Here is a 24479-nt window from a genome sequence, read left to right as displayed (position 1 = left end):
AACTAACCCATCAAATCATCGAAATCGGCCATAGGGAACCCACGACGGTTGCTCAAGGATGATTTTTGATGAAGGTGTGGCCGACAACGGCCACATGGGTGGCCGAATTTCAAGAAAAAAGTCGATCGAAAGTGGGTCGTTTTTATCAAACCTGCAAATGGCCATTTTGGTCGGCAAGGGTCGCTTCCAGGTTGATCTAGGGGAGGTGGAGACTCTTAAGGCAATGGGTCGAGTGGCCAAAGGGGTTTCGAAGCTCAGTTTTTGCCTATAAATAGCACATGAAGTGGCCGAAAGTTTACAAGTTTAAAGCTTCAAATAGAGAGCTTTAACGAACGAATTGAGCCTCCAAAATAAAGGACTTTTGTTGCCCATGGCCTAAATATCATTTCTGGAGAAAATGAGGCATTTTGGTGTTGGTTTGATGGCCGTTCGAGGCTTCGTCGGAGTTGGAAGCAAACGCCAAAACCGAGGCTTTAAGCCTCCGGTTGAGGCATTTTAGGAGCTTCTTTGGAGCATCCAAGCATGCCATGAGGATCGATTAAGCAAGAGGAAAGAGCCGGTGCAAAAATCCCAGAACGATGCCGTCGTCGGAAAAGACGACCGACGCATGCCAGTCACGCGCGGGTCTCCACACGCCACCACTCGCCCTAGGCACGTGCAGGCGTGTGGGTTGGCCTAAAAATTCGTGAAAAATCTTAAAAAATCCAGAAAAATGTTTTATGGAGATCAGTGCAAAAATATCTGGGTTTGGGCTTCCCGATGTCTTAGTTTTAGCATCAAAGAGCCTCATTTTGCATGAAAACGTAACATCCGGGTAAGTTCAGTATTTTTCTTTTGAAATTCATAGCATATGATGAATTGTTGTGGAATTAAATTTGAAAAAATAGTCTCGATAATATTTATTGGGATTTTTAGAAGAAAAAAATGAAAGAAAAGGAAGGAAAATAAAATAAATGAAATATGGAGGATATTTAGTGATTAAATATCATTTTTATGATTGAAGTGATCGAGATGATGTGATTGGTGCAATTTTTGAGAGTTGGCATGAGAATCGAGGTCAGACATGCATATCAAAATGATGCGCGATTTTCGAAGTGTCTTGCAAAAGTGAGTAATTTTATCCTAAACATGGTTTTGTGAGTGGTTGACTGCACTCTCACCCTGCAATTAAAACACAATAAAAATAAATCATAATAAAACTTTTATATTTTTTTATTTTAGTGAGAGATTTATACTCGCCAGTGTACGAGTGCAGTTGTAGTCCAAATTTAAATTTATATTTTCTGGATGAATCCAGGTCGTCCACTGAGAGATTTATTTATGGCAAAAGAAAAAGAATGTCACACACACGCACACGCATTTGGACAAATTGGTAACAAAGTTTTTTATGGTTTTTTTTTAGATAACAGATACTAGAAAATAAAGTAAGACAGAAATTGAAATAAATATTAAACGTAAAAGTATGAATTTGGATAGTGCTTGAGTTAAGACAGTTTTAGTACCAACTCGTTGATTCCCAAATTTTAGCATAAAAGATTAGCAACATTAATTTAATTTCAGATATGAGAATTTGTTATTAAATGCAATTAGAGATGATGATAGTTCTAGTTTAAGCAATCCCCATATATGATATGCGGGATTCTAATTTAAGTAACTACCATAAATCCAATTACAATTAATATACAAGACAATTAAATTAATCATCCGGGTTTGGGTATGATAGCGTTTCCAGTTCTAGTAACTCTCATACATGGCATGAAAGCTCTAAGTTAGGCTTACGCTCCAATCCAAACCTAGTGATTTCTCAATAATTAAGACACACTCATACTGAAATTTAAATTGATGTTACTCATTTAAAGCGCAGTTTTCTTTGGGAATCATTAGCGTTGGATACTGTCCTTGCCTCAACCCAAGATTAAATTTAGCTACTCATCTCCATGTGAAAATTAATTAACAGGAATTTAAATAACATAATTTAAATAACAAAATTTAAATGATAGGAATTAAAATAGTAGAAACTAACCGGCCATTTAGGCGGTGAACATTTAAATGACAAGAATTAAAATTACAGAAATTTAAAGACATCAACTAACTAGCCATTTAGGCGGTGGATAATTAAAAGATAATAATTAAAATTACAGAAATTTAAAGACATCAATTAACCGGCCATTTAGGCGATGAATAATAAAGTAACAATAAATGACATAAGAATTTAAAAGAAGAAAGAAATGAAGTAAGATCACAAGAGAAAATACTAAAGAAAATGAGAGAGAACAAAAGCAATTCTCAAAGAGAGAATTCTAAGGAAATAACTAAACTTTGATTCAAGAATAATAATCATACTTACAAATGCAATCAAGTGAGCTATTTATAGGCCACAAGATGCAATGAGCTATTTATAGGCCACAAGATGCAATACAAACTACACAATTTTAATTATTCAATTAGACATAATTATATCTAATGGGCACTCACACACTTAAAGTTAAATGGATTTTAGCTATAATACACACCTAATATTAAATGGATTTTAGCTAAAATACATACCTAATAAAGCACTCATAAAGTTAAATGGATTTTAGCTATAATATTCATCTAATAGTTAAATGGATTTTAGCTAAAAAACACACCTAATAAAGCTCTCACATAAAAAAAATAAAAATAGATTTCTATAAATTGGTTTTTAATCTTCATTAGGATTAAAAATAATCCTTGGGCCTTCTCCAAATAATATCTTCCATGGGTTGCTCAAATTGGGCCTTAATTCTTCATAGGTTTGAATTCTTCATGGACTTTAATTTTTCATGGGCTTGATTTCTTCATGCCTAAAAAAAAATAATTTAATGTTATTAATAAATTATATATTATATATGTATTACACATGGCACATATATATTAGATTATATTATATATATATTACATGCATGCATATAATGATGTATATGTATTATATATAATTTTATATATTATTATTATTTACTTTAGAACTTCATTTCATTCATCTTTTAATTTAAACTTGCATATAACCATAAAATATATATTAATATCTAATTTAAGCCATTTTAAGATCAAAAGAATAGTATAATTATAACAAAATTTTTACAAAATTAACCACTAATCAGTGGTTTTATCATAAGAACTTATATTCATGATATGTTTGTTATATATGCATGTTATGAATGTAATATTCATTTTGTCATATTGCATGGAAAGTCGTGATAATTGCGTAACACGATGTGATTGTCATATTGATATTTGTGCATAGGAATGGGATGTCGCCCCTAGAGTGTAGCTGTAATTCCCCTAGGACAATGATGAAATAACGTTAGGCTTATTCTGCAGATGTTCGGGATTTGTCTAGAATTCCGTGCCAGGCTGGTGGGCCTGAGAAGTTACATTAAGGAAAAATGTTATTCATGTTATTGTATCATGCATTCGTATATATATGTTTTTAGACCCTCACTAGAAGTTTCATCTTCTAATAGGTTATGCCCCTGAAACATTCAACGTTCCAGTTTGGACTTGCAACTTAGGTAAGGAATAGGTTGAGATGAGACGGCACGTGATGACATGATCGATGGATTCAATGAGCTAATTCAGACATGTTTTAGCTTATACTTTATTGATGATTAGTCTTGTTAGAATGTTTATGGAATCTCCATGTATTTTATATTTGAGAATATGATGTAATATATAATACGGATTCTTTATGATATAATATAAGGTGAATTCAGGTATGTATCATATTAGGTTTCGATTATCGTTTTCGCATTGTGAATGACTTGCTGGGGGTTTTGTTTGGAATTCGATACTTAAGGTTTAAGTTATGTACCGAAAAAGAAAGAAAAAATTAATTTATGTATATTTTTTGCCCAACATAGTGACACGCTCGATAAGAGAAAAACGGGGTGTTACAACTTACCCTTGAGAAAACAAGCATCGACTGCAATAACGGGCCACATCTTGCTATGAAATATGTTGCTACTGTTACTCTTGAATTCTGCAATAGTCTCGTGGTTATTCAACTTCAATATGTATAGATAAGATGGAAGCAATTAGAATGATTTCTCCGCACCCCCCTAATCATGTCCAAAGCCTTTTCCCGCGATCACCATGTCTTATCATAACTTATGTTGACCCCAAAGTCCTTGCGAAAATCGTCACCAATGTTCGTAGCCTTATAAATACGTTTAACATCCTCGAAATTGGTTTGTATATAAGAACCAATTACTCTGCTCTTCGCTTGATAATGATCACAATGCATTATTGAAGATGGACATGAATGAATATTTACATATTTCCTGATTCTCCAACTAAAAGAAGTGCCAAGCATGGCTGCTTTCAATCGCCATTTACAATCACAGTTCTTACAGTCCATGTACAATACATTTTTAGTTGACTTGACCACTTTGTATTCATAATTCTTCTTCAAAGCCAACAAACTCATTCGTTTATGCAATTTTGATTTTGACACAAAAATTTGGTTCATCTCAACTTCTGACACCGCCAACGATATTCCCAAATTAAATCTTGATAATCTCAAAGATGAGAGCAAACTAGGCTGCTCAGCACAATCACCAACCTTTGCATTGATATTGTCCAAATTTTTAACATCATCAACATTGAATACATCTTCAACCCATGTCCAACATCATCTCAATTAACATATTCAACCCCATGTCCAACATCATCCCAATTAACATCTTCATAACCATTTTCATCTGCAACATCATTGCAATTAACCTCATCTTTCGACGATATTGGACTATCGCTGCCCAAGCATGTCACCGGAGAATCCCTGCAAACTTTATTCTCTGCAACCTCTTCTTTAACACCAAAATTATGTTGTAATTTGTCTAAAAAAGCAACACATAATGCGCTCCTAGACTATATCTGAGAGCATTCGACTAAAAAATACTCAACATCTATATCATCATGAATCTCCCATGGAAGTGCGAATAGATCCGACTACTTAAACTTGTATTTCAACACAACTGACTTCTCAGTCGAACTAACATTGAACTTGCTATATAAGGAACTTACCAATTGGTCGAATACGCAATTTGACTCCACACTAATTATCGACCTACATTTATCGATCACATATTTATATTCTTTCGCATCAACATCATATTGAATCAATTTCTAAATTAAATAAAAACATATCGGTTCTGTAAGTATAACAATATATCAATTGTTTAAGTTATACTTGTTTCTTAATGTCAGTTGTGTAAGGTCATATCGGTTAATTTATATCGGTTTACATAAGAGCTAAACTGATAACAAGTTATCGATAAATCAGTTGAGAAACGATGTCGGTATATACACATCCTTTCGAAACCTATATATCGGTTGATATATATCCTTATATGACCGATATTGAAACTGATATAATCATTTTTCATAATATTTCTGTGTTTGAACCTATATCGATTGAAATATGTCAAAACGTAAATTGCCGATATATCAACCGATATATATATTCAAACTAGCGAAATACATATTTTGCACTAAATCAATCGAGTTTCTGAATGAAGAACTAGAGCCAACTTCATTTACAAATATATTACTTTTTCATTCAAAAAATAACAAAAATGAGGATAAACTATCTTGAACTCACCCAAACTCCTTAGATTTGTTGAGCAAATTCTTCAAAGATAAGAAAATAAATAAATACCTACATGGAGAAAAGACAATTGATGTGCGAAAGCAATAACACTTAGGGAAAAATAATAATGGATTTGAAAAAGACGATTGATGAAGAAATAGCAAATTAACGGTGGATTGAAACGATCTGATTTAAAGTGGGAGCATTTTTATCTAAATAATTTTCAAAAGTCTTAGGCTGCGTTCTTTTTGCTTTTCGATTTTCAGTTTTGAATTTTGAATTCATTTTCAATTTTCTGTTTTGATTGTTTATTTTTAGAAAATTGAAAACATGTTCTCTTTATCATTTTAAAAAATTATTTTTCAAAACAGAAAATTAAAAAACGTGTTCTATTTGAAATTTTGAAAATATTTTTTTAATGATATTTTATTCAATAAATTTGATTATTAAGTAAATTATAAATATTTAATGTTAATATATTATTAAAAAAATATATACATTTTCAAGTTAATAAATTTTGTAATATTTTTTTCCATTACAATTATAAAATATGAATAAATAAATAAATAAATGTATTTTGAGTTTAGAGGTTGTTTTGGATGAAAATACTGAAAATAATTTTTGGTTGTTTTGAGTTTTCTTTATAATTTTTTTATTTTTAAAAATATATTTTAAAAAACAGTGAATAGAACGTATTTTTATTATTTTAAAAAATTAAAAATTAAAAATAACAATAAAAAGAACTCAATCTTAATTTTGTAAAAAGTAATTTTGTAAAAAAAAATTCAAAGTGTCCTATTTTTTCAAAGTTTAGTACCGAGAGCCCTATTTTTCCAAATTTCCCAACGAACAAGGAACGGGAAGTTCGTTCCTTCGTCTTTCTCCTTACTCTCCAGTAGCCCCAGCCCCAGCTCCAGGGCAGCTTTGAATTTGACTTTTGATGGTTGTCTGCTGTACTTATCATCTCTCAAATCATCTACCCTTCTCTGTGTCTGTCCATCTAAACCCAAAACCAGGGAAGGATTTTCAGAAACAGGGAAGAAGAAGATGAAGTTTGCTATGCTCATTGTTCTTCTCTCTCTTCTTCCTCTCTCATCTTCTTCTCCAGCTCCGGCGACCGCCAACGTTTCCCGATGCCCAATGGATCTGAGCTATGTCCAGAAAGTCCGGTGGCCGGTCTCCGACTGCCAGACCTGCAACCCGGAGTTCCCAGCCAGCAACTCCAACAACTTAACCCGCTGTTGCCAAACGCTCCTCAGCCTCTTCGGCATCGCCTTGGCTCAGCGCCTCAAGCGGACCTCCCTCTTCCGCCTCCCCGACTACGGCACCTCCGTTGCTTGCCTCGCCGACCTCCAGTCCGGTCTCCATGTTCTCTCTTTGCCGTCCCATCTCACTTCTGTTTGCTTTGATCCTCGGCAGTTCGTGATCACGCCCGATGTTTGCGCGGCGATTGAATCCACTCGCGACTGGGTTGCCAAGCTCGGAACGAACACTTCTCTGGACTCCGATTGCCGGCCGGACCTCACCGATTTGACGGCCTGCGACGCCTGCGTCGCCGCCGGGTTCCAGGTTCAGGGCAGCCTAATCGCCATTGACGGTAATAAATCTCACGCCACTGATTGCTTTCACTTCTCAATCTTGTATGCTGCTGGTGTTGTGAATGAGTTGGGTCCCGAGAGCACAGGGGCCGTTTCTTGCATTTTTGGGCTTTCAGTTGCTGCCGATTCTGGGTCTGGTAAGTCCCATTTGGCTCTTGTTTTTGGCCTTACTGGAGCCGGCGTTGCCGTGTTGGTGGTGGCTGTGCTGGTGGGTCTGTACTTGTGCTGGGACAAGGAATGGTGGAGGAAAAGGGATGGTGTTGAGCTTGGTTATGGATTGGATGGGGAGGAGTTGGGTTCGAGGCCCAGAGTGAGGCCGAATACGGGTTCAATTTGGTTCAAGATTGATGAACTTGCGAAGGCAACTGACAACTTCTCGCAGAAGAATTTCATCGGGAGAGGTGGGTTTGGGGTGGTGCATAAGGGAACTTTGAAAGATGGGACTGTAGTTGCTGTTAAGAAGGTGATAGAATCTGATTTTCAGGGGAACGAGGAGTTTTGCAATGAAGTTGATATAATTAGCAATTTGCGGCACAGGAATTTGGTTCCCCTGAGGGGTTGTTGTGTAACCGGGGAAGATGATGAGCAATATGAAGAGAGCCAGAGATTTCTTGTTTATGATTACATGCCAAATGGGAATCTTGATGACCATCTCTTTTGGACCAAGAATCGGAGCACAAATAGGAAACAACCATTGACATGGCCCCAAAGAAAGAACATAATTTTGGATGTGGCGAAAGGGCTTGCTTATCTTCATTATGGAGTAAAGCCTGGTATATATCATAGGGATATTAAGTCCACAAATATACTGTTGGATGCAGAGATGAGGGCTAGAGTGGCAGATTTTGGATTGGCAAGGCAAAGCAGAGAAGGGCAGTCTCATCTCACCACTAGAGTGGCTGGTACTCATGGTTACTTAGCCCCGGAATATGCACTCTATGGGCAATTGACTGGAAAGAGTGATGTTTACAGTTTTGGGGTGGTGGTTTTGGAAATAATGTGTGGAAGGAAAGCTCTTGATTTGTCTTCCCCAGGATCACTGGATGCATTTCTGATTACAGATTGGGCTTGGTCACTAGTGAAGGCAGGAAAAATAGAGGGGGTTTTAGATGCTTCTTTGTTGGTGAATGGAGATTCAGCAAATTCAAATCCAAAGGCTATAATGGAAAGATTTGTGAAAGTTGGGATTTTGTGTGCTCATGTGATGGTGGCCCTTAAGGCCTACGATTTTGGATGCAATAAAAATGTTGGAAGGAGATATTAAAGTTCCTGCAATTCCTGATAGGCCTATGCCCCTTGGACACCCTTCATTTTCCAGGGATGGGAACACCTTCGCCATATCACCAACATTAAGTGGACCCAAATTGGTTTTTGGAGATATGCTCAGGTAACTGAGACAGCTTTTATTGTTTATGATCTCTTTGGCTAAGAGGTTGATGGGGGGCACAAACCAGTCTTGGAACTATTTTTCTACGTTGCTTTATGCAGTTCAGTTGAAAACTTGAGAAATTTACTTTTTAACTCCAAGCCTATATGTGGAATGAATTGAAAATGGTTATGAACAAATAGAAGTTCTGTTAGACACACTTGGAGGTGGGTGCCATGCTTCATATGATAGCCTAGGAGGAGGGGAAAATGTTGAAACCGTGGAATTCTAGAACTGACTTAATTATTTGGAAGATTCCAATCTTTACTTAGGTTGTTCCATTTTGTGTCAGGGAGGCAACAAGACAGAGAATGGTATATACTTGTGATGAAGTTCCCAACCATGTAGTTGATTTTGTGAAGCTATCCCAAGGTCACAGTAAGGGTACAACTGCTGAACGTTTGGCTGAAAATGTGATTACTGTCCGTGAGGAAGTAAAGCAGAAGTTAGAAAAGACTAATGCAAAGTATAAGGCTACCGCAGATGCTCACCAGCGGACTAAACAATTCCAGGAAAGGAATTCAGTGATGGTGTTTCTAAGGAAGAGGAGATTTATCGTTGGTACCTACAACAACAACGCCTACACTCTTGATCTGGCAGCTTCTATGGGAATATCTAGTACCTTCAACGTGGCAGACTTGTATGACTTCCATGAAGATAATGAGCCTCTCTATCCAGATTATAGCTCGGGGTCAAGTTCTTCGGAGGTGGAAGGGATTGATGTAGGACCAATTTGGGGCTCAAGCTCAAAATAGCATTTATAATACTAGTCAAACAATATTTTAATTTATGTCTATTTTTGTCTTTTTAGTTTTATGTTTATTTTAGGGTTTAGGGTTGTTAGTAGTATTTAAACATGTTCTCTTCTTCATTAATGTTAACTTTGAATGAAATTATTTTGTGAGTTTTACACCAAATTGCTGGTGGATTCCAGTTTTGTTACTCCTATCACCGGTGGATTCCAGTTTCTTTGTTTTGAAGATTTTGCTGGAAATCCTTTATTTCGTGCTGCGTTAACATGGAGCGAATAATCATTAGATATCCAGACATTAAAATTTTGGAATCTTAGAACTGACTAATTATTTGGAAGATTACAATCTTTAATTCGGTTGTTCCATTTTGTGTCAGGGAGGCAAGAAGACGAACAATGGTTTCTTCATGGAGAGGATATTCATTAGATGCCCAGATATTAAAATCTTGGAATCTTAGAACTGACTAATTATTTGGAAGATACCAATTTTTATTTTGGTTGTTCCATTCTGCATGGAGTGGATATTGATTAGATATCCAGATACCATTTCCTGACTAGCCAGACATCCCTCTCTAGCCAGACATCCTAGACCTTTTAGTTTTGGTGCTTTTTTGTGCATAAGTTTTTTTCTTTAAAGATTTTGGAGTCTACTAAAAATTGGTTAGCACGTATGGTATTTGTCTTGTGATGATTGGTTGAAGAATCTATCTGAATTCTTGGTTCCTGTAAATAGCCTGCTGGGGGAGTGACAGCAACCAACAAACTTGATTGAAAGATTGCACTCTCCTCCCCCGTTTGAGGAACATTTTGTACATATATTGTATTTGAAAAGAAAACCTCATAACTTGGTGCCTATTTGCCAAGGCTAAATTGTTCTCTTTCAAATAATTACTTGTCTTCTGCCGTTACTGAGAGGGCTTTACACTGATTACACAGCATTCTGATAAGGTGTGTTTGCTCACCGCATCCTGGTTGGCTTGGTTAAAGCCCTGTCTTCACATAATAGGAGCACTTCTAAGTTTTAACTTTTTATGGTTCTATTTAGCATTTCTGCTCAAATCTACATTTTTTTGTGGTACCATCCAAGTTTAATTTTTTTACGGTACTACACTTTCTGCGCCAAAAGTTTTTGCATGAAAGGGTGTATGATGATATATTGTGCTAAAGTTGGACAACTCAAAGGGCATGAGTGGTTACTCATAGAGTGCATCTCGACTCTTAAAAGGGAATCTTTCATTCTGTACCGGGTCTAAAGCAAATTTGATGGTTGTCCACTACACAAGTCAGTACTCTTGGGGAATTATTTTGAATCAGCCATTTGGTCCAACATATGATCGAGTTGGTATAGAAATATATACTTGAGACTGATCTTATTAATAGCATGTCAATCAATGATGGATATTCTCCAGTAGCTCTTTCTTGAGACTTGACTCAGTTAAGGCGGCAAGTATAATACATAGACTTAAATTGTCCACTGTAAGAGGTTTTTCGCGTGGCTAGGGTTGAGAAAGAGTTGTTTATGCTTGCAGTTTTTTTTTTTTATTTATACGACTTGAATCCATAACTTTTGATACACAAAATAATAACCTCATTGTTGATTCCAAGACTTCTCCCTCGAAGTATGAACTAATCCTTTCTTTTAATTTTGTTCTCTCATCCACTAACATATTTATCACACAGAGGGGTCCTCTCTGGTATAACATCTCATTAAGAGCTTCCCAAGCTTACGTAATTAGTTGCAGCAAGGATATTTGTGACCAATCTGACTATAGGTCAAGTACTATCCCAAGTGCAGACATTTGTCGCTTTCAACTTCTGCGTCATCTCAGCCAGCCAATCAGGCAATGGACATAATGGTTTCCTCTCCAAGACATTCTAAACTGGATTAGGCTCCTCGGTGGTACTGCTCGCCTAGAATTCACATGTTTTATTTTGGTGAAGTGAACTCACTTGCAATCTAACCAAGTTACCATTCAAACTAGTTCTCAGTGACAGCTAGCCAATTTAACAAAACATTAGTGTTTAGCCTAACGTGGTAGTTAAGGGCATCTAATTGGAATACTTCCAACTAGCAATGGATTTTTTCTTGGAAGGAGTGAGTGTAGAGATGATAATATTAATTGGAAGGAAATCACTAGGCAATTGAAGCTAAACGGAGCAACGACAAACGAGCAATTCATTGACTGAAAGACAAACATATTAACGGAGTTCTCGATAAGGAGTAATTGAGGCCGCGAACCTGTTTCGAGATCAAATTCAAATTCCCCAAGTAGTAGTTACAGAGCTTCATTTTCATTTCTCTGGTCGGCATCTTCGAAATTGACGAGAAATGTGGCCGAGATGAAGCTCTGCAACAGCAAGGGCAAGAAGAAGGAAGAGGAGAAAAGCAATCAATCTCAATCCATGCTTCAGAAATCCTTCCTTAACCGTAACTTGATTAGATCTCCCCATTTTCCCGTAAAACGACACCAAATCTCTGGATCCCTGTCGCTAGCAGGAGAAGGAAACACGCAAAACTGTGCTTGGATTCTCTTCTTAAGGCGCTAGTTTGACGATGCATTAAGCACGTTGCGAGTGTGAACGAATCTTCACCTTTTGCTTGGTTGAGCTTCGCTCCGAAATCTCAAAAATCGCAACGTCGCTCTCAGAAATCTCACTCTTCTCTCTCTCCACCAATCTTCTCGTGGATGCGAGGGTCCCCATTACAGATGAAATAGCCATCGCCATCGCCATCGCCATCGCCATCGCCGTCGCCATACTCATCCAAATCATTGCAATTGGGGCAACGTAACTCTACGTGCATCATGGGAGCTACTATGGTTGCAGGCTACTGCAAACCCACCCAATCCTTAGGTTTGAGTGCTTTGTGACATTACTTTTTAAAATACTATTTCCACACCCATATCTGAAACTCATATAATATTGTGCATTAATATACTATTATTAATTTTTTTATAACGTAAAAAACTCGAGAGATCTCTCTATCACAAATTACCTTCGGCTTGAACTTATCTTACCCTCTCTAAAACTTACAGTTTGCTTACTCCACAGCTTTAGATGAACGAACAAATTTATCTCCAATCAAATCTTAAGAATCTAAGACTGCGCTCTTTTTGTTATTTTAAGTCATTTTTAGTTTTTGATTTTCTAAAATATTGAAAACGCGTTCTATTTGTTATTTTTTAAAATATATTTTTTTAAAATAAAAAAAATTATAAAAAAAACTCAAAACAACAAAAAATTATTTTTATTTTTTTTTTAGCCAAAATTTATTAAAAAAAATCAAAAACGTCTATAACTTTTGCTAGAACATATCTCGAGTATCGCTCAAAAAATTAAATAAAAAAGGTGAATATTAGTATTTAAATTACCAATATACATTGATACATTCCTTTTAACATAAAAAATATATAAAATATGCCAGACAAAGCCTTAACATTTGAGAGATAATAATATTTTTTTATTTTTACAACTCTAACTATACTTCTCCTATATGGTTGTTAAAACTACTAATATGACAAAAATACCTCTTATATTTTATTTTTCTTCGTCTTCATCTTTATTCTATTATGATGTCTTTAGACTTATTAGAGTTTGAGAATTTTTCAATATTTTTCTTTTTTTTTTTAATTTGCTAATGATTAAACCATCGTCAAAGTATAGAAAAAGATAGACAGATAACCAAATTTTAGCTAATTCACCATATAAGAAGAAAATAAAGAACGTGAGAGAAAATATAAAGATAATTTTATCATATCAAAATTTTAACATCTATGAATTAATAATATGAGAAAAGTGAAAGTAGATTTATAAAGTTATGAGATTGTTTGTGTCACATCTCAAATGTTAAAAGGTATCTTTATTTTTATATCAAATTTGAAGGATGTTAAGTGTAATTTATCTAAATTTCTGACATAAAATGTGATATTTTAGAATTTATTTAGAATAAATGAGTTGTACATCTTCTAAAATTTAACAATTTATCCCAAGTACTTCTGAATTATTAAAATTAGTCTAATCACTCTCTAAATTTTCTAAAATTTGCCATGACACCCTTCATTACTAATTAGGTTAAGCAAATTGTTCTATACTCCTTAAACTTTGAATTTTTGGCTCGAACATCTCCTAAACTTTTATTTTTTGCTAAATTAATCCTTATATATTTTTTTAAAAGAACAAGATTAATTTGATAAAATTAAAACTTCACTCCTTAAACTTTGAATTTTTGGCTCTAACACCCCTTGAACTTTTATTTTTCGCCAAATTAATCCTTATATTTTTCTAAAAAGACCAAGATTAAATTGATAAAAAATAAAATTTCACTCCTTAAAACTTTGAGTTTTTGCCTCGGAACACCCCCTTGAACTCTTATTCTTCACCAAATTAATTCATGTATCTTTCTAAAAAGACCAAAATTAATTTGATAAAAAATAAAACTTCACTCCTTAAAACTTTGAGTTTTTGCCTCGGAACACCCCCTTGAACTCTTATTCTTCACCAAATTAATCCCTGCATTTTTTTGAAAATCAAAATTCAAAAGGTTTTCGAGCAAATTATTTAATATATCATTATTAGTAATAAAGAGGGTGTAATGATTAATTTTAATTAAATTAATTTTAAAATTACTAAACTACCGTGAGGTTGTCTGGTAGTTGATGCATTAAAGGAGGGCCAAAATCAGTGGGCCCAGAAGGGCCTAGAAAGGAGTCCGACTATGAGTCCACCAAGTCAGCTCATCACCGCGTCGGGCCGACACCATTTCTCATTCTTTCTTTTCCCACCAATTTCATATTATCTAGTTATCTTTTCAGATGCACAGCATAGCATTGATACACTTCCCCTTGGCTTTGCCTGTGGGTGGGTGCGTCTGAAAGGAATAACGCTTTATAACTGATATTATTATTATTATTATTTTATTCTATTTTGCTCAAAAATCTATTGGAAGCGTTATTTTAGACTTTTTAAAATATTTTAAAAAAATATTTTTGAAATTATAAAAATAGGTTGAATTTTTTTTAAGCATTTTGAAAATAAAAACGTGTTGAAACAATATCTCAGAAACAGTTTCATGCATCATAGATCACCACTCGATAATTTCTTAAAAAGCGAAAAATCATAAGATTTGAGTTATTAAAATATTTTTTTTAACAAATTAATGCATGAAAACGGTTTCGGAGCGTCATTTTTAACTCTTCGAAACCTTTCTGAAACATATTTTTTGTATTTTTTAAAATTATGAAATGTCCCAAAATATATATATATTTTTGTGTGTGGTATTTTTGGCATTTCAAAAATAAAAACATTTCAAAATGGTCGAAATGATGCCTCTGAAATGTTTTCATGCATCATAGAGATCGCCACCTAAGACACCTTTAAAAGCAAAAGGTTATAAATTTGAGTTATCGAAATATCTTTTTTAAACGTTTTGAAAATGCTAAAGTAGTGCTTTCGAGACAATTTTATACGTCATATATCACCACCTAAGACATTTTTAAAAGAGAAAAGTCATAAATTTGAGTTATCAAAATATATTTTTTACAAATTAATGAGAGCACCACTTTGGAGTCTTTGAAGCCTTTCTTATGAAATGGTCCCAAAATATTTTTAAAATTGTAGAAACGATCCATTTTTTTTTTTTTTTGACATTTTCAAAATAAAAAAATTTTAGACTCGTCGAAACGATGTCCCAGAGATGTTTTCGTGTATTATAGACCACCACTTGAGACACCTTTAAAAGAAAAAAGTTATAAGTTTTGAGTTATCGAAATATTTTTTTATAATTTAATTAAGAGTAAAGTCACATATGAGACTAATTTTTTAGATAAAATACATATATATATATATATTGCATTTTTCCCCTTCTAGATATCAAATAATAACATGACAACTTTTGCCCATGTAACATCATATCATAATGTTGGAATTATATATAGAGAGAGGGGTGGATGGGAAGTTGATGGCACCGGAGACAAGGGCCAGAAGAATGGGCACTACCCCACACAACACAGCATCTTCTTTTAGCAACACAGCCCCCTTGATCTTATCTCCCTGAAGCAGCCTGCTGAATCAATGAATATTGCAGGTGTTCCCATTACCTCTCTCTCTTTCTCTCCCCCCTGGCCATAGTACTCCCTGCTCCAGCTACTTGCTCAAAAGGACCACCACCCACAAACCACTCTCTCTCTCTCTCTCTCTCTCTGCAACAAGGCTTCATCTCTTTCTTTCTCAAGAATGATCCAAAAAGCTTCATATATGTGTATGTGTTGATGATCAATGAATCCTGTTTGCAGAGCCATAGCCTCCAGTACTGATCATGGGAGTGAAGTTGTCGCCTGCAGATAGCCTTCACTCACCATCAACTTCCAGCATCATGCTGAGAAACCATCATCATCGTGAACGTGAAGATTGTCCATCATCATCAACCAGCGATGACTTGAGATACCTCTCTAAAGTAATCCTCCCACCTCTGGGTGATTCAACTGACTATGCCCAGAACCAGGCTGATTCCACCAGCAGAATCATCTCCCCAATGGACTCCAGATACAGGTACGTACGTAGCTAGCTACCTTCAAAATACATGCTTTGTTAGACCCGGATAATTAATCTCATATATAACAAGCGACCAATTAAGGACTAGTACATACATGAGATCTTATTCTTTTCTGGGCTCTATGTGTCGACTTTCGTGCCACTTATGTATAATAATTAATTTATGGGTATGGGTACATGTAAATGCAGGTGTTGGGAGACATTAATGGTGCTTTTAGTCTTTTACTCTGCGTGGGTATACCCCTTCGAGGTGGCATTCCTTAATTACTCTCCAAGTAGAGGATTATGCATCGCCGACAACATCGTTGATCTCTTCTTTGCAGTTGATATTGTCTTAACCTTCTTTGTTGCCTACATTGATCGCACTACTCAGCTCTTAGTCTGCGAACCCAGGAAGATCGCCGTCAGGTACGTACACAGGCCGGGCTTTGTTTAACTAGTAGTTGGCCATATATATATCTCATACATCTTGTGTTTGCGGGCACGGCTGAAGTAAGCTGAAGAGTACTTCAGCCACCAGTGGGAACCGCCGGCGGCGGCCCACCACTTCTGCCAACTTTTCCGGTGCTGCACCTAACTGGGAAAGTGGTTGATTGATGAGAATAGATGGACGCCGCGCTGTGTTTTTTGTTTATTAAAATTAGGGAAAATAAGAAGTAAAAAAAATCTTACGGTATGGTGGTTGGTGATGGCGGTAGGTATTTGGCGTCGTGGTTTTGGATGGATGTGGCGTCGACGGTGCCGTTCGAGGCACTGGCCTTCCTCTTCACCGGCCAACGCCGGATGGGTCTCTCCTTTTCTCTCCTCGGAAGTCTCCGATTCTGGCGAATCCGCCGGGTGAAACAGTTCTTCACAAGGTACTCCAATCTATAAGATAAATAATGATAGATAGGAAGAGTTGATAAAATACCTCCAACTCTATGGGACTGACTGTCCGGTCCTATCCTAGTTGGTTAGGGGCGGTTAGGTTTGAAAAATTCAATTAAGATTCGATTCCAATTGGATCGAGACAAAGATGGCATTTAATATTTTCTTTAGTCTCGTCTTTTTCTTTGAAATTTGGTCGAGACAAAGATGACATTTAACATTTTCTCTAATCTCGTCTTTTTCTTTTGAATAATGTTATGATTCATAATTGATGACGGTGATATTTTTTTATTAAAAAAATTATATGTTATTATTTATTTTATTTAATATCTTCTTCTATAAACTATATAATAGTAATGTATTAGATAACATTTTCCTTAAAAACATTTAGTTACATCATAGGCAATCTATATTAGAGAATTGGGACGAAAAAGTGAAGCACACAATTCACAATGTTGCAGGCTGGAGAAGGATATCAGATTCAGCTATTTCTGGGTGAGATGCGCCAGGCTGTTGTCTGTAAGTGGAAATCAATCAATCAATTAATCAATCAGAACTGCATCTCCAATCCGATAGTTTCTTCACTTTCCTCAATTGTCAATCCCATCTTCAATTCATCAATCAGAATTCTTGGGTTTGGATGAAATTGCGCATAAAAATTGGTTGTAATTCTGTAGGTGACGCTGTTCCTGGTGCACTGCGCCGGGTGCCTCTACTACCTGCTGGCGGACAGGTATCCGCACCAGGGGAAGACATGGATCGGGGCGGTGATCCCCAATTTCAGGGAGACGAGCCTGTGGATTCGCTACATCTCCGCCCTGTACTGGTCCATTACCACAATGACCACCGTCGGCTACGGCGACATGCACGCCGTCAACGCTATGGAGATGATCTTCATAATCTTCTACATGCTCTTCAACCTCGGCCTCACCGCATACTTGATCGGCAACATGACCAATCTCGTCGTCGAAGGCACTCGCCGCACCATGGAATTCGTGAGCCCTAAATCTTGGAACTCTTAACTCGCATTATCCCTCCTGTGAAATTTATGTTGTAGACTTGTAGTAGAATTTACACGACCAATAGGCCCTCAATCTGTTTGAAGTACCAAGCAATTTGCTGTATTTTGTAGAGAAATAGCATTGAATCTGCATCAAGCTTTGTGAGCCGGAATAGGCTGCCTCCGAGGTTGAGAGGGCAGATACTAGCTTATATGTGCTTGAGATTCAAGGCTGAGAGCTTGAACCAGCAGCAACTCATTGAGCAGCTCCCCAGAACCATTTGCAATAGCATCAGGCAACACTTGTTCTTGCCCACTGTTGAGAAGGTCTATCTCTTCAAGGGTGTCTCCAGGGAAATTCTCCTGCTCTTGGTATGCAATTGAGTCCATTCATCTCTCTCAGTTTCCCAATAATCGATAATAGGGCTAATAAGCTTTACCTATGGAGAACACGAGACTTGGGACATGGAAACATGACATTTTTAAAAAAAGTAGAACACGACACAGTCGACATATGCTAATTAATAAAATATTTTTTTATATTTTTAAAGCATAATAAAGTATCACTAGATTCAAGCTATATTCTAAACTCACAAATATGCATTTAAAATTCATAAGCCAAAATTCAAATGAGTAGTTGCAATCTAATTAGCAATCAACTCACAATCTAGTTGTTTCGTTCCTCACAATCCAATCAATGTTTAAAGAACTAGAGATTAGAAGCATGAAGGGTATGAAAACTGAATAGTCATGCAATTAAAATATGGAAAAACAAAATAATCATGCAATTATCAAGTTGTAAAACTAAAGAGTCAAAAAAGAAAACCGTTACTTTTTTAGTATTCAAAGTGTCTACATGGGAACACGTGTCCTACGCAAATTACAAAGAGTTTGTAAAAGTTAGAGATAGGAAACCTGTCTTTCACATCTTAAGAGTCTCACTCACTGGCTAGGTGTGCATTTTGAAAAATGCTATTGGTACATCATTGTGTACATCTTGGGCTACACAATAACGTTCCAATGTCTAAAGTGCTCTCACCCAAGATGGTGAGGCGCAGTGAAACGAGGGGTATTTATGTCATTTATGTGTCTTGTGTAGCTCAAGGTGTACATAAATGATGTACAAATAGCATGACCCGTGCATTTTAGGCTGATTACACTTTGATATTGTGGTTTAGATGAGAAACACATAGCCATTTTATCATATATATATATACTTTATATTTGTATCCAAACCACAAAGGGATAAAGTTTAATTCAAACTTTAATTAGAACCTCTGTAACCAGCTTAACATAATCAAATTGATCAGGTCGCAGATATGAAGGCCGAGTACATACCACCCAGAGAGGATGTAATCCTGCAAAATGAGGCCCCAGATGATGTTTACATCATTGTATCAGGGGAGGTGGAGATGATAGACTGCGAGATGGAGAAAGAGAGAGCTGTTGGCGCTTTTCTGTCTGGGGACATGTTTGGAGAAGTAGGAGCTCTCTGTAGCAGACCTCAAAGCTTTACCTATCGAACCAAGACACTTTCCCAGCTCCTCCGCCTGAAAACCAGTGCCCTCTTGGAAGCAATGCAAACCAAACAAGATGACAATGTCACCATGTTCAAGAACTTCCTTCAGGTTGGTCCAGACTAAATACTGAAATTCTTTACTTTTCTCGTCTGTTTCGGAGTGCAAATATTATCAGGATGGATAATATAGTGATATGGAGAATAGATTTGTTATTCATTTCTATGTAATGCGTCATGGGATGGGACCCTCTGGAAATGGTCCGAAACCTCTTCCAACCTGCAAAGACCACTCTGCTACAATTATTGTTGAACAATATATTCTTTTTTTCTTTTGGAAAAATTACACTTAGCACCCTCAGGTTTGATAAGAAGGGAAAAAAAAAAAAAAAAAGATACCCCCCAACATTTGAGAAATGATAGAAACTTCTACTGACTTCACAACCCAAGCTACACTTTCCCCCTTACCGTTACTTCACATATGTTAAAAAATTTTAATATGGTAAAAATATCCTCACGTATTCTCTCTTCCTTCTCTTCTCCTCATATGGAGAGCTAACTGGAATCTGGTTCTCTCTCTCTCTCTCTCTCTCTCTCTCTCTCTCTCGTGTTTGGTGATGGCTAAACTAGTGTCGAACCTATGAAAGAGATCAACAAACTGCTAGATTTTGGCTAATTCACCAAACAAATGAAGAGGATAAAGGGAGGGAGAGAGGAAATGTGAGGTATTTTTGTTATCTTAACAATTTTAACAACAATAAAGGGGGAAAGTGCAGCTAGAGTTGTAAAGTCAGAAGATCATTTCTCAAATGTTAGGGATGCCTTTTTGTTTTTGCTGAACCTCTAGGGTGCTGAGTGTAATTTACCTGTGTGTGTGTGTGTGTGTTCTATATACAATAAAACAGAAAATACCAATACAAATTAGCGTACATTATGCATGCGCTGATGAGGAAGGGAAAATAAAATAAGTGCAGAGAAGATTACCTTTCAAGATATGTTGTGCTCATTCTGAAGTTGATTGTATGACTTAATGATTATCCATCAGCATCACAAAAAGCTCAAGGATTTGAGAATTGGAGACATATGGCTTGAAGCTGGGGAAGAAGACGGTGATCCAAACATGTCCATCAACTTGCTGACTGTGGCTGGCACAGGCAATGCCGCTTTCCTTGATGAGCTTCTCAAGGCTAGATTGGATCCTGACATTGGAGACTCCAAAGGACGGACTGCACTGGTATCTTATTTATGTTCCCATTTCATATTTATTTTATTCTTAAACACGTTCCATTTTTTCCCTGATTTCTTTCTTCTTTTACATAACAGCACATTGCAGCATCAAAAGGGCATGAAGATTGCGTACTAGTACTTCTTAAGCATGCTTGTAATGTTCACCTGCGAGGTGAAGTTATCCTTCATCATGTCTTTGTTTCTTCCACAAAATTAAAGTGCAACTACCATTCATATTTTTGGGGGTTATATCTTGGTTTGGAATTCTTCATCATTATCTGATAATATGTACTTGTATGGCAGACATGGATGGGAACACAGCATTGTGGGATGCTATATCCGCAAAGCACCATTCCATTTTTCGGATACTGTTCCACTGTGCTGCGATATCTGATCCTTACATTGCCGGTGATCTGCTGTGCACAGCGGCAAAGAGAAATGACCTTACAGTGATGAAGGAGCTCCTGAAACACGGGCTGCATGTGGACGCAAAGGACCGCCATGGCCAGAAAGCAATCCAGATTGCCATGGCAGAAAACCAGGACGACATGGTAAAGCTCCTAGTGATGAATGGTGCAGATATTGGCAGCACAGATAAGTATAGTTTTCCGGCAATGCGTTTGAATGAAATGCTGCAAAAGAGAGAGGTGGGATATCAGATAATGGTGCCAGACTCATCATCCCCAACTGAACTGCTCTTGGGGAAGAATGATAGAGAGCAAGAGTCCAACCCAGGAAGATCAAAAGGACTGTGTTGTTCCAGAGTCAGTATATACAGAGGCCACCCGGAGCTCAGAATGGACAGATGTTGCACAGAAGCTGGGAGGCTTGTTAGGTTGCCTAATTCACTTGAGGAACTCAAAAGCATTGCAGGTACAAGCTTCTTAGTTAGTTCTCTTTTCCTTCTCGTCCCCATTTGATCTTTTTAGTCTTTTAGATCATGCAACTCCCTGAAGTAGGAATATGGGTCCTCAACCAATCTAATGGTAATAGAGCGGGTATAGTAGAGCAATATGAGGTGGATCAGGGAATGTCAGTAAAACCCTGAGAGTTTGGATATCACCTGTTTTTACCCTAGAGCAACATCGTTACATATTTAGTAAGACCACCATACTCTGCCTGTATAAGGCTAAATCCTATTATCTGCCATTCGTATTGGGGTACGTAACTTGAATCTACTTCACCGAACTTGTTAACTTGAAAGTGGCAGATACAGATTCTAGTAACAATAAGACCACCTTTCTCTGCGTGTATAAGACTAAATCCTGTTAATCTGCCATTAGTATTGGGGTTACCTAACTTGAATCTACTTCACCCAAAACTAGTCAAATTTGAAAGTGGGAGATACAGGTTCTAGTAACAACAACGAAAGGGGCATGAGGCTCAGATGCAAAACCAGATGTGGGCATGGGAGAGTCTTCCTATTAGGGTCCCATGTCTGTGCTTAAATAAGTATACATGGCTATCGACCCCTGATGATATGCATTTTTCTACATATTATTACTCATCATCACAAGAAAAGGTGAGTAGATAATAATCCGCCTAATATAGAACAAACAATGCCATCTTTATTGTTCCACAGGTTCATACTGTGCCTATACATAACTACTTAATTTCTGTGATTTGATATCCTTCCATCAACAGAATGAACCCTTCGAGCTGTTAAGTTGACAATGTTTCAATGCTGCCATGTTTCCTGGCAGGTGAGAAGTTTGGATTTGATGCCACAAATGCACTGGTTTTGGATGAACAAGGAGCAGAAATTGACTCCATTGAAGTGATTAGAGATAATGATAAGCTTTATATAGTTGACCCAAATATCTGACTTGGTCAAAGGTGGTTGAAGAAATGGACAAGGATCAAGAGATGATGCTAAGCGAATTGTGTACGTGTTTTGTGTGCATTATGCAACGCGTGGTACAATTGAAAGTGTTTTCTAGCTTGTAAGACAAGTTTGATTATCATATAAAGTTATCCCACAAAATTATGTGGTTCAGTAATATAAACATATTAAATTATGGGAAAATTTCTGTTAGAATACGTCATAGAAAATATCAGCTTTTATTCAGTTCAAATGATGAAATTAGTTTTGATAGAATCAACTCCTCAAGTCCAAGCATGATATTAGTCTTTATTATGTGTATGGGATCATGATTTTTCCCTCATCAATTATTTTTATTTGGGGGTGAACACATAAATACACTTTTATGCTTTATCAAAAATGTACCGTGACATTTTAAATTTTTAAAATGTCTCAATAGAAATTTATATTTTAAAAAAGTAAAATTATTAAACACTTCAATAAACAATAAATAAGATCAAGGATAAAAATGAAATTCATGCGCCAGAGTTTTTTTTTTTTCTCAATTTTTTATTATTTTCTTGCACTCTATAAAACGTCCAACCTCGTTCTCATCTTCGAACCCATCATCATTTCCACCATTGTTGAGCTTGTTGTCTTTCTTATCATCATCGAATATATTGTCGTTCTTGTATCAAAATATCGTACTGATTGCAGATTTATATATATATATATATAAATTTATTTTAACAGTTGATTTATATATCGATTACCTATATATATATAAATTCACTGTTCATTTAATTCCACTGTTCATTAGATATATATATTTTGATACTTAAAATGCTTTTATAGAATGGTCTAAAATCTAGATTATAAAGTTGGGATTGCCCCCAAAAGAAAGAGAAATTGGGACAAAATTCAAAATATATATATATATATATATCTCCAATGAAGGGTTTAATTTTTTACTTTTTATATCTAAAAAAAAACTTGGGTTCATGTGATTGTAATTTTTATTTTTAAAATTTTGCAAAAAAAAAAAGTTATTTATAAAAGTGAAATAAAAAATTATTTTATTTTTATCTTTTCTGTCAGTTTGTCGTCCAATTTTCTTATTTTTTTTGTTTTCACATTTCTTCTGAACGTCAACCCTGTAATGAGGTATATTGGTAGAGCCGAAACATTTATGCCTAACATATACACTGAAAAGTTATATGTGGTGGAATTCAAAGCCCATGCAAGAGATTTAAGTTATGAACAAATATACTCTATATTCCTTAAAGATGTTATAGTCGGTGATGTGGAGTACTTTAGGATGTTATGAAAGGATTTTGTTATAGTGGATGTATTCATTGAGTTTGCTAATGGGAGTATTGTAGATTTATATAATGAACATGTGGAGGAGGAAGATGGGGTACAAGTGAAAAATGCAAATGTAAATGCACAAGTTGAGACAAATGAGGGTTTTAATATAAGTGGAGATGGTGTTGCATTGAATAAAGGTAGAGAATCACTTAGGGGGTAAGGCGTTGGTGGTAATAAAGATTCTGGTAGAAGCAATCAAAGGGTGGATAATGATGTTAGTGAAGACTCAAATAGTTCAACTGAGGTCGTGAGTAAGAATGAAAGTGATGATGCACCTGAGGATCATCCAAATGATGGCAGTGATGTGAATGAGGAGCTTGTGGCAGCAAGACAGAATAGGGGAGGCTGGGATTGATGTTGGGTTTAATAGTGAGGATATATGTAACAGATCTCATGAAGGCAAAACAGGTGGTGGTGAGCCATATCCAGCAAGTTCAAATCCAGATGATTCTCTGATACTAGTGATTGTCAATCAGAATAGGAGTTAATAGAAGAATAAAAAACAAAGAAATAAGGAGAGGAAAACCCACTTTGATCCAAATGATGTTGTGCCTTATTGGGAACTTGGAATGGTATTTAAAAATGTGCAGGAATTTAGAGAGGTTGTTTCGAAGTATATTGTTGCAAAGGGGGTTGATGTTGTTTTAAGGCTAAATGAATCAAAAAGGGTTAAAGTCAAGTGCAGAGAAGGTTGTTCTTGGTTGCTATTTGCCAGACTTTAGACCAAAACCAACAATATCATAATCAAAACATAGTTCACAAATGCTA

At 36.2% G+C, this 24479-nt stretch overlaps 2 protein-coding genes and 1 long non-coding RNA gene across 3 annotated transcripts; 2 read left to right on the top strand and 1 right to left on the bottom strand.

Moving 5' to 3' along the window:
* The first annotated feature begins 6462 nt into the window (after positions 1-6462).
* On the top strand, positions 6463-8600 carry LOC127810442 (probable receptor-like protein kinase At1g11050). Its single transcript, XM_052349931.1, is given in 2 exon segments — positions 6463-8419; positions 8421-8600. Coding segments are annotated over 2 exon segments (1941 nt in total). The 5' UTR covers positions 6463-6655; the 3' UTR covers positions 8598-8600.
* A 7096-nt stretch (positions 8601-15696) lies between these two features.
* On the top strand, positions 15697-22568 carry LOC127810478 (potassium channel AKT2/3). Its single transcript, XM_052349990.1, has 11 exons — positions 15697-15929; positions 16122-16340; positions 16631-16789; positions 17261-17318; positions 17477-17794; positions 17932-18171; positions 19110-19427; positions 20361-20549; positions 20639-20714; positions 20846-21415; positions 22246-22568. Exons 1-11 carry the CDS (start codon positions 15697-15699, stop codon positions 22365-22367), a joined length of 2502 nt encoding a protein of 833 aa, XP_052205950.1. The 3' UTR covers positions 22368-22568.
* LOC127810479 (uncharacterized) lies at positions 15810-16750 on the bottom strand. The gene is made up of 3 exons (XR_008025457.1): positions 16605-16750; positions 16028-16509; positions 15810-15949 (listed from the first exon to the last, which is right to left on the bottom strand). It is a non-coding gene; the product is annotated as an uncharacterized LOC127810479 (long non-coding RNA).
* Positions 22569-24479: the final 1911 nt, after the last annotated feature.

Source organism: Diospyros lotus, chromosome 9, assembly GCF_014633365.1.
Source record: "Diospyros lotus cultivar Yz01 chromosome 9, ASM1463336v1, whole genome shotgun sequence".
NCBI lineage: Eukaryota > Viridiplantae > Streptophyta > Magnoliopsida > Ericales > Ebenaceae > Diospyros > Diospyros lotus.
This window is presented reverse-complemented; position numbering and strand designations above follow the sequence as displayed.